The sequence below is a fragment of the Pyrgilauda ruficollis genome, unplaced genomic scaffold, assembly GCF_017590135.1.
Source record: "Pyrgilauda ruficollis isolate IOZ18807 unplaced genomic scaffold, ASM1759013v1 scaffold48, whole genome shotgun sequence".
NCBI lineage: Eukaryota > Metazoa > Chordata > Aves > Passeriformes > Passeridae > Pyrgilauda > Pyrgilauda ruficollis.
In genome coordinates, this window is record NW_024526377.1 from 7,555,308 (window position 1) to 7,566,654 (window position 11,347).

An 11,347-nucleotide genomic window follows, 5' to 3' on the forward strand; every position below is an offset into this window, starting at 1 on the left:
AAAGTGTGTTTGGTGAATACTGAAATCTGTAAGATTTAAGTAAGAAAAATGTTCTAAAATGGTTTCTTTTAAACCTTTGAGGCTTTGGCTATACGAAATATGCCTTGAATTATGTGCTTAAAAATAATTTTTTGAAATAAAGGTGAAGCAAGACACTTATTATTTCTGTTGTAGGACTATTGTCACATAAGGAAAAGTTTCCACCAGGCCAAGGCACTTGATGAACTCCTTCTCACAGCTCAATATAGCAGACAAGTACCTGGTAATACACAGAAGTTTTGGTGGATCAGCCACCCTGTGACCATTCCTCAAGCAAAACCACAGTAATTACATCTGCCCTCATGAAATGGTAAAAACATAATTAATGTGGTTGTCCCCTCCCCAAAGAATTTGGGTATAGGAGCAAAACCACAGCAATTACATCTGCCCTCATGAAATGACTGGTAAAAACACAATTAATGTGGTTGTCCCCTCCCCAAAGAATTTGGGTATAGCTAGAAAGACATACTGTACCAGTGACCCTTTGTCTCCCGGGGGTCCTGCAGGGCCCTACAAACAGAAAAGACACAGCAATAAAACCACTTAAAATTCTCATTTAGCAGGGTGGGTCCTGCATTAAGGCATTATTCTCTGCACTGGACTGTATGCTGCACTCATGAGTGTGGATGTGTGTGCACTGTGTCCATGAACAACCCATGCTCCTGGCTGGGTCTGGAGACACAGAACCACAGCATCCACACATCCCTTGGGCTGGGACAGGACAACTCCCCCAGGTTCTGAAGACCACTACATTCAGCTACTTCCTACACAAGGAAAAACATCCCACAGGCCTTCTGTGCTCCTTAATGTAGGTCAAAGCAGGGGAGGCAGTGGGCTTGTGCATGCTGTTTGTTTGGGGATGCAACTTAAAATGTACAGCTGAGTAGAGTACTGGCAGGCACCCACTGGCAGGCACCCACTTCTATAGGAACACCACAGAAGTGATGCAGTACCATATCCATCATGGGTGACTCAATCTGGTATTCCAAACACACCCAAAACAAGGCTTGAATAAATTGGCTACCACTATAACTCCTCTCTCCTTCTGCTTTCTGTTTCAGGCACAGCAACTCATTAATCCTCACAATGTCTCCATGAAAGAAGACACCTTAGTGCATGTTAAAGAAATGGCTTAATGCATAATTTAATTAATACCCACAAGGCTAGGCAGGGCAAAATTGAAACCTTTCTACTTATACCGTGCATCCATGCATTAGGCAGCTTCAGCATAAACATGTGAATTCACCCCAATTGTCCAAGCTGTCCCCTGCTCTGTTGGAAATAGCACACTCTGCTAATGTTCAAGTTTATGGCTCAGTGTTATGTAAATTGTAACTCAATACTTCAGCAGATATGGTAAAAAAAATCCACATCTATATATACTTTTTCTGCAGGGAGCAAAGCCTGAGAGAGGTTAAGGGCACAGGAGGAAACAGGGTGAGGATTCCAATTAAAAAGAGTTGTTGGCTCTCAGCTCTGAAACTGAAGTATTATGAACACAATTTTGTCACATTGCTAAAAGGAGTAGAGGCTGACGTCTTTAATTCAGCGTGTAATATGCACTGAAGCAACTCCACTGATTTTATTCTGGTTTTCTTTACTGTAGGATTCAGTCTTTGTGACAGTCTGCTAGATTCAAGGTTATACAGAGTTGTTTTTTTTTTCCAATTCCAGTATTTGCACTGGAGCTGAGGTTATGATAAATCTACAGTGGAAAAAACCCATCATAATAGGGGTTTGGTTGTTGTTTTGTTGAGTTTTTTCTTTCTTTTTCTAAAGAAGCATTTAGTAAAGCAAATTAAATAAATAAAACATATCATTTGAGAACAGTGTGGTGTGTAGGTGGCTACACATCCTGACAGTGGGCAAATAATGAAGACACCGAAAAAACCAATCTTGTGGTGTGAGACAAGAGATGTCTGCATTTGGAGTCAAGTCCTTAGTCATTTGTGTTTATGGAGATGAGGATGCTAAATCCCCAATGAAGAACAACTTTGTCATCCTGTGTACATCAGGATGCAGACATGAACTCATTGAGCCCTGGACTGAATCTAAAAATCTGTAATTAAGGACTATTCACTAGCTTGTGATTTTCAAACAAGCCAGATACTAATTTTTTAATTTAATTTTAATTTAATTAATGGCTGAACATTGAGAAATACAAGAACACCACTGTTCCTTAGATAGAATCATAGATAAATCTACAGATCCTTAGATAAATCAAAGGACACCCAGGAAACCTGCAGTAAATGGCAATTCTGTGAGTACCATAAAAGCCATGATAGAATCACAGTGTGAAACAGGACCAACCCAGTCTGTTCTAACTCAGACAGAATTCAGCATGGTAAAAGCAAATATTAAGTGGACAGAAGTCAGAAAGTCAGATTTTTCAACTCATTACTCAGCAATATGACTTATCATTTCAAGGCAACTTCCTGTACTAACTGGGATATTTATATCTAGATAAACAGAGCACTGATAACCAAACATTGAATGATTGATCCAGGATCATGGCATGCATGAGGTATTGCAAAAGAATGCAAGGGCTCAGATGTCCTCATGCAATTACAGCCAGAATTTTGCTTCCTCCTAAACATATTTCACTAGCAAATTCAGTGCATAGCTGGAGGTCTCTGAGCAGGACTACTGCCAGAGCACTGCCAAATCCCTCTCATTTCTAGAGGAGTTATACAAGACAAGCACGGGAGTGACCAAAGCCCAGCAACACAAAAATCCAAATTTTCTGAGCAGACTCCTGTATACACTATGTGACCAACTGATAGCCAGGGGGGCAGAGCTGGATGAGGTCAAACCTACCAAATATTTGGGGGAAATTATGGGGAGAAGGCCCCTCTTGGAACACAGCAGTTTAATCAATCTGATTTTGTATTTTGCTATTGGGGTGTCTCTATCTCACTGATGTGGACATGTGTGCCACACTCATCCCTTCCAACAGGGTCATACAACAGCAAGGTTGTGTCTGTCCAGGAGACCAGAGCTGCTGCCTTGGCACAGATCTCCTCTCACATCCACAGCCAGTGCACCAGGGTGACGCACAAAATTCAGGAGTGACAGTCCTGACGAAATTCAGGAGTGACACCAATCAATCCTACGGCACTTTTAGCCCTCACAGCAGACATGTGACATGTGAGCTACAAATGGCAGCCTCGGGACTCTTCTGGAATCTGCACCTCCAGAAGGCAAAGCATCCCGTAGGCTCTCAGCACAGCTAAGCACAGGCAGTGCAGGTGGCAATGCCTGACTTTCCACCTTGTTACAGGCTGCAACAGGACCTGCTACTTACAGGGGGTCCAGCCAGGCCGACTCCTGGCACTCCTCTGTCTCCTGGCTGTCCAGGGAGGCCAGGAGCTCCCCTCTCACCCTGAAATGAAGGAAAGAGTTAAAAGTTTTGTGCACTGATGAGAAAATGTACTGAAATGCAAGCAGGTGGTGCAACAGAATGTCACATGAGTACATCTGATCCTGATCCTGCCCACAGAGGGACAGATTTTGCTTGTGGCAGCATGGGGACATGGCACAGTTACTGTCTCATCATGCCATTAAAGTGTCCCTTTCCACCACAGGGACCCCAGCTCACCTCTGCAGGCTCAGAGTGTGCCATGTCACATCACAGAACTGAGAGCAAACACAATCTTTGCACTTGCATTCATTTATTTTAGTGCACTGCACCAAATTTCCAGCATTTCACAGAATCACAAAGATTCTGGAAGAGACCTTCAAGATCAGCTAGTCCAGCCACCATCCCAGCAGCATCTTAATCACCCCAAACCACACCCCCAAGAGCCAATTCCAGAACACTTCCAGAACCAGTGACTTCACCAGGGTAGCAGGCACTTTCCTGGGTTTAGGGAAGCACATAAAAACTTTTCTCTCTCTGTGCTAGAAGGCTAAGGCACAAAAATTGCTGAACATAGATCATTTATCTGGGGAAGACAGGATTAGTGAAGTTTTACTGTATCTTAATATTCTCCTGTCTTTTACCAACATAGGCCTACTCACAGAAATTATTTTGGTAAAATATAAGTCAACACTTCTACCACTCTCTCTCAAGCACTGCACTAGAAAAGGAGAACCTTCCCTTCTAAAAAACAGATTTTCAAAGTAAAACCTGAACAGCACAGAAAACAGCCTGACATTGTTCAATGCACACTGTAGACAGAGGGCTAAGAAAGAATTCAGCTGTAAGACTTTAATTTAACATCTGTTTTCTAGTTATGGGGAGAAATCAATAAGAATTTTATGGATTGCATTGCAGTTGGGAGATTTGGTCTCCCATTGGCAGTAGATTTATAACAACCAATCTTATTTATGCTATTTATTATGACATTATTTCTAGCTATATAGAAGCAGGATAGAAAAATTGTTACCTGTGGATTCTGCCCACTCAAAATTAAATCTGCAATATCTCCTATTTTTCCCCTTTCTTGCTTTCTTCTTAAGCTAATCTTTTACTACAAAGAAATAATACTGCAAGGCCCATGAGGAAAAATGCGTTCTGATTAGTTCAAACACTCCACACATCCCTTATCAGTTATTTTATTCAGAAAGATAATTTCAATACAAAAATTTCAATAGTATTTTCTCACATACAATTAAGACTTTTATCTTCTGTTGCTATTGAATAGAATACTTAATGAGATTTCTTTTAGTGATTTTTTTCTGACTTTTATATTAATTCTCAGTCTATTAGTGTGTGTCTGTGTGGGTGTAGGTCTGTGTTCTCAACTGTCAAAGATATATAGAAAAGACTACAATGCATTTGTACAAAGTGCATCAAAACTAAAGAAAATCATAGCAGTTTGGTTATTTCAAAAATATGGGACGCAGATGGATCAGGTCTCATACCCCTATAATCCTGCTTCTATCATTTACAGAATCTGTTTCAACATCTGATTCTTCTTCCAGTCCACATCAGAAAATGGTCATTTTGAAGAGGACAACTTCTGAAATGTCTGATAAATGTTCAAGCACAATCCAGATCCTCCCAAAATCAAAGATTTCTGCTGTTTTATTCCTTTCTCTCTTTTCTGTGTGCTTATAAGGGACTAAACATTACTTTCAGCAGAAGTTAGCGTCATCAACCTCTTCAACTAGCTAGTCTTTGCCTCAATACAGGAGGAGAAACCAGGACTGCCTGGTTCTACTGGAAAATAATGAATGTCTTCTTTGAAGAGAAATAAAGGGAATTTGGGCTAGGGAAAAGTTCTCTTTGAGGGCTGACAGGTGGTCCTGAGAGCAGAACACCCCTGAGCCATGCAGAGTCTCCCTGGTTGTGTGGATTAAAGGGTCCCAGCCAGTTTCCCTGAAAAAGTGTGCACTGAGACCTCCATCTGTGCTGAATTCTTACAATGGTAAGAATTCTTCTTCTTACGAAGATATTATAAATGTGGAAAGTGAACACAGCTAATTCATAGCTGAGTATTTACATCCACAGAGACGCTGAAATAACAAAGAAAAGGAACTTCCTAAAAGGCTAGAAGTGCATTTCTGATTCAGAGCTTTGCAAACTATTTTCCAGTGGAAAACAGACCATGTTTGCACCGTGTTCTTTTCTCCAGTTCAAGTGATTAAGATGAGCAGTCCACAGTGAAGTCCATCCTCACCTTATGTCCAAAGGGTCCTGGCAAGCCTGGTGGTCCTCTTTCCCCCTAAAGTGCCAAAAGCAAACCAAGAAAACAGTCACCACCCAGCCAAACAAGAGCCTGGACTTTGCCACAGTCAAGGCAGCAATTCCACCACTGCCCTCCTGAGCTCACACCGTCCTGGCAATATTTTACTGACAACATGTAACCAAATTAAACAATCTTCTAACTGGGCAAGAATTAAAAGCTTTTAGGGAACTTCCATCAAGCTAATGATTTTTGTGCTAGTCACAATGGCAATGGTTACTCCTAGTGGAGGTCTCTGTTTCCAATGTAAATTTCAGAAATACATCTTCAGTACTCTCTCTCAGTTTTGTTTTTTTTTATGCACAGGTGAGATCTGGAGCATTTTCCACAGGCAGGCTTCCATGGATTCAGGTAAATCCATGCTCTCCTGCAGGAGCCATGGTTGCCTGTCTCATATTGAACCATTCAAACAACTTTTTTTTAATGCACAGGTGAGATCTGGAGCATTTTCCACAGGCAGGCTTCCATGGATTCAGGTAAATCCATGCTCTCCTGCAGGAGCCATGGTTGCCTGTCTCATATTGAACCATTCAAACACAAAGCTTGCCAGCAGTACTTACCCTTTCTCCATCTTTACCCTTCCCAGGCAAACCTGGCTCTCCAGCACGCCCTGGCTCACCAGGTGGCCCAGGTAAACCCACTTTTCCTTCTTTTCCAGGATCACCCTGTAGAAGAGAAGCCACCAGAACTCATTAAAATACTATAGATAATTACCATCTCAGGTCTTTCATTGGAACTGAAAGACATGGATATTTTCCTAGCTGTCTCATCTGGATTTCTTTTGGTATCATAGGAAAACCTCTTTAAAGGGAATTTTTTTCCTTCAGTAATCTCAAGGCACATGTAATTTCCAATAAGGAAAGTAAAAGAAGACTTCAAAATGTTTTGGGAAGCAGTTATATGCGGTGGTGTGCTCTCTCCATGGAGCACACCCCAACCTGAACTCATCAAAGTTGTGCTGTGACACTGAGAAGTGCCGGAATGTGCCCTGATCCCAACCTAATCTTTGCTTCCCATAACCCTGCCTAAGTGTCACCCAGCAGCAGCAGCAGCAGTACTGGATGCCTCTGGCTGTGATGGCTGCTCCTGACTCACAGTGAGTTCAGGGGAGGCATAACATCCCTACAGGTGAGGGCTGGCTTGGGCAATGTGCTCGCCTAACCACAGTGCTGGTCAAGGTCTTCACAAATTTGGGAGAAACTAACATTTGTAGCCAGCCTGAAAACATGAGCCAACCATCTTACCCCAAGAACAGTGCACAGCCCAGGGCCTGAAGTGAGCTGCATGCCCAGATCTCTCACTGAGCACAGATGCCTCTCAAGGTAACCCCTCAAATTATCACCTTATCACATCAGATACTCAGCAAACAAAATGGGAATAAATGCATTTGAAACTTTGAAACCTTAGCTAAGTGATATAAAGGATCGGTTGCACACATACAATGCTTTAGACAAAATATTGATCAAGTTTGGGATTAACTTTGGATGCAGCCACACCTAAATTCCTCTCTGAGAAGGAGCTTAGAACACAAAGGGATCCTTTCTGAAGCTCATGACTCAACAGAAGGGTCTCCCTGACAGTTTTGTCTCTCCCTCTCCACAATGCAGTAAATAATCAAGTGTATCTTGCATTGAATCTTGTTAAAGCACCGTGGCATTTACCATTGAACTTTGTTAACTTGGTGTCTTAGATCAATAAAATATACTGTTCTTTCTTGTGAGTGAAGTGCATCACTCTTTCTGCAACACTGAATGAGAGAGCCCTTGGTCCTCACATGACCCTAAGGCAGAGCTCAGTAATTTAGAAGAAGATTTTACTGAAGGAACTGGGATTCATTCCCTTTTAAGCACCAAATACATGGATATAGGGGGTCATGTTTCTGATTAATCATTCCTACGCCAGAAAACAAAGATCAGGACTTCAGCATGCTGGGCACTCTGGGTGCATGACCAAACACAACCCCCTGAATTCAGAAAGCTCACGAAAGGGGCCAGAAAACCAGTTTTTCTTCCAGCTTTGGATTTACAGTGATGAATAGCAGTTTCTTAAAACACCAAATGCCTGCTCTTGTCAGGTAATGAGGACAGCAGAAGACCAGAACTGTGTACCAGTGACTTCACTGTATCCAGTCATATCTCAGTGGTTTATTAGGCAAATTATAAAGCAGCAACTGGGTGAAAACCTTACAGCATGTAAAACAGAGGAGTTCAGACAAGATGAACTCATGAACCCATGTGTCTTAACCATCCATGCTGTCACTATTACCTAAAATGCTCAAGAAAATAAAGAAACAAGCCCATCAAGAACCAACTCACCTTTTCCCCCTTCTCTCCTGCCTTTCCGGGGAATCCAGGGCTTCCAGGCACACCCTGGAGAGAAAAGAACTTTAAATCTCAGAAGTTTTCTGTAGGCAGTATTGGATTTTAAACAAAGGGCAGACCTATGGGTTCAGTATACTTTATCTCAAGGGTCAGTATCAGCTCTACATTTCCCAGTACAGAAAATCTGCAACCCAGAAAATACCACAGAAGGTGTGTAACAGGTCCTTAAAGGAGGAATTTCTTTTTCGATATAAAAAACAGCTGAACAGAAAAAACAGAAACTGAGCAAGTACCAGATTTGCGCATTCTATCAGTCACTACTTCTTTCATTTTGTGAAATTCTCAGTAGTTTCTAATATGCTACCAACAAACTCCAATCACCACCTCTGTATCAGAGAAGCCAAAAGCCTCCCAAACACTGGGAAATGTAGCTCTGTTCATTTCTTCCTCTACTTCAGTTTTCAATCCTTTTAACATCTTGGCAGGTCTCAAAGGACTCTGTGTCAAAATATAGATGATTTAGAGCTCTAAATTAAGTACTGTAACTTCCTAACCCACCAAAACATATTTTAGAATGGTACTCCATTTTAAGATGTGAAATCATGTCTTGGCACCATTAAGATTGGATTGACCTCAGAATGGATGTGATAATTATTTTCCTTTCTGCACCAGTAAAAATTATTTCCAACTATATTGGCTTTTATAGGTAATATATTGGTATTACTGGTATAGAAGTTTGCTTAATGGAATATGAAATTGAAAAGTTCTTAATTTTCCATATCACCTTTCACTTTTAAATTAAATCACTACATTAATACAATTAAATCAAATGTATCTTAACAATTAGTTGAAGGGCAATTTAAGTTTTCTTGGATTGCCCAGGTAATAAACTTTGGTTCTAATAGTGCTATGTTCTAAACCCCAGTGCCTGAATACATCATATCCTGAGGTCTAAATGCTGTTTTTCACCTACTCCAGTCTAAGCCAAATGAAACCCCAAGAACTAGAAAGAAAATTACCCTATTGGAACTGGGAGTAGAGTTAATCCAAAGATTTTTTTAGCAAATATGAAAAATTTTATCATGCACAGATTAATAGTGGTCATGAACGTTCAGGTAAGGGGTCAGCGCATTGATTTCAAGGTCTTCAGGCTCAAATGCCTACATGCTTCCATAATAAAAGTGGGCGTTTACTAGGTTATTTTTATATCAGGAAGTTTTGTTTACAAAAGGAGAGGAAAATGAAAAAAGGCAAAGTAAACAAAACCAAAGACACAATAAACATTGAATTTTTTCTCTTGAAGAGTTGGCAGCAAAAAATTACTTTTAACAATTTGGTGAGGAATGAAGCACCTCTCTTCCTCCTCTTGATAAAATGAATATGAGAAGATACTTAATGGATACACCATTCCCAGGTGCCCCCAGATCTTTCAATTCAGCCATCAGAAACAAATTTAATGAAACACAGCCTTCTGAACTTCATAGTAATCCCCATGGAAGGGAAAACTAAACACATTAAATAAAGAAATCAGGGCACAGATGGGAAAACAAATATACTGGCTCATACTTACCACATTTCCTGGCAAGCCCCTTGGACCTGGGGGCCCTGCTGGTCCACTCAAACCCTGTTTTAAGAAAAATGAAGTGTGTGTGTGTGTGTGTGCATATCACAACTTGTATCACCATAGGAACAAGATGTTCCAAGTGAGATTGGATTTCATGTCAGACAAGGTGTTGTACATCAAGAAGGCAAAAAACAGCACATTTGTTTGCAACTTTTTAGTGTAAAGAGTAATGAAACAATACAAAATGGATGAAGGCTCTCTTTGGGAACTTAAAGCTACCTTCTATCAAAAGAAATACTAAATCTAGCTCAGATACAGGAAGTAAAGTCTGGGCCAGAAACATCAGAAGAACTGAGTAAAGAATGTTGATTTACCATAAAAGAAAGTAGGTCAACAAAATATGCTTTGTTGACAATTCTACCTTTCTCTGCTGTGGGGAACAAAACCTGAAAACATTCTTTTGCACTGAACAGGTAAAATAGCCTCAACCATCCAGAGTGTATAGTTTTAAATTGCAGGTCTTTACCCATTTGCAATTCAAAGCCTTGTAGCATGAGAAAGCTCACAGGTCTCCCCAAAATCTCAAGGGATACATTAGAGGACATATATTTGGGGATTTATGTCCCCATAGAGATGTATGTTTGGGGTTATCAGGCTGTATTCAAAGGATTCATAGAATCATAGATTTGGGTTGGAAGGGACCTTAAACTTCATCTGGTTCCAAGCCCTCTGTCATAAACAGGGACACCTTCCACTAGACAGCTGGTGCTGGGCAACCTGTGCCAGTGCTTCATCCCCTTCAAAGGAAATAATTTCCTCCTAATACTAATCTGAACCTACTCTCAGTCTGAAGCCATTCCTCCTTGTCCTATCAGCCCATGCCCTTGCAGAATGTGCCTCTCCAGCTCTGTTATGTTTCCTCTTTAGGCCCTGAAAGGGGCTCTAAGATCTCCTTGGAGCCTTCTCTTCTCCAGGCAGAACAATCCCAATCCTCTCAGCCTTTGCTCATAGCAGAGGTTTAAAGGTTTCCTCATTTCTGTGTTATTTACAGTCACTGGTCTATGAGCCAACAGAAACATGGAGCAGCAGCAGTCTGTAAAAGGATGGCAAGAAAAGAGAAGGTGCCTGCAAATACCTGCATTTCCATATCATTAACATCCTCTGAGCCACAAGGTTATACAAAGCAATAAGACCATGGAATGGGTTTTTGTGGAATAGTTTTTGCCATCATTTTTTTTTTCCCTTCTCTCCAAAATACTAAAGGGTCCTTCAACCAAGATTGAAAGACTCCTGAAAATATGCAGTTCAGGGTTTAGGGTGAAAGCATTCCTTAGAGACAACAGCACAAGCCCAAGAAAGAAAACCATGAACACAAAGGTGGAAGAAGAAATTTTAGTGGTCTAGGATGCATGATTTAGATTTCCTATTCCTTCCTTCTCCTAATCAGTCATCCCCTCTCTCAATCATGATTTCAAACAGTTCTTCAGTGTTTCTTCCTTCTTGGCTTGCAAAGAAAGTCTGAAGCATTTTATTCAGCTGCAAAGGTCTCATATGATTTCACAAAAATGGAACTGGACTGGAATCCTTTACTGTTCCTAAGCACACAGACAGACAAGATCAGCACTCCGTAAAACAAATACCTCAAAAAAGGGTGTGGGATCAGTCTTCTGAATGAGCCAATATATTAAAAAAAAAAAAAAAAAAAAAAAAAAAAAAAAAAAAACAAAAATAAA

At 40.8% G+C, this 11,347-nt stretch overlaps 1 protein-coding gene across 1 annotated transcript in view; it reads right to left on the bottom strand.

Moving 5' to 3' along the window:
- The window catches only part of COL22A1 (collagen type XXII alpha 1 chain), a 196,093-nt gene that overhangs the window by 40,811 nt on the left and 143,935 nt on the right, over positions 1-11,347 (bottom strand). Inside the window, exons 36-41 of the mRNA XM_041479400.1 lie at positions 9,621-9,674; positions 8,045-8,098; positions 6,290-6,394; positions 5,664-5,708; positions 3,344-3,421; positions 514-549 (exon numbers count right to left, since the gene is read on the bottom strand). Of these exons, the coding sequence (XP_041335334.1) occupies positions 514-549; positions 3,344-3,421; positions 5,664-5,708; positions 6,290-6,394; positions 8,045-8,098; positions 9,621-9,674 (372 nt within the window). The remainder of the gene's footprint in view (positions 1-513; positions 550-3,343; positions 3,422-5,663; positions 5,709-6,289; positions 6,395-8,044; positions 8,099-9,620; positions 9,675-11,347) is intronic.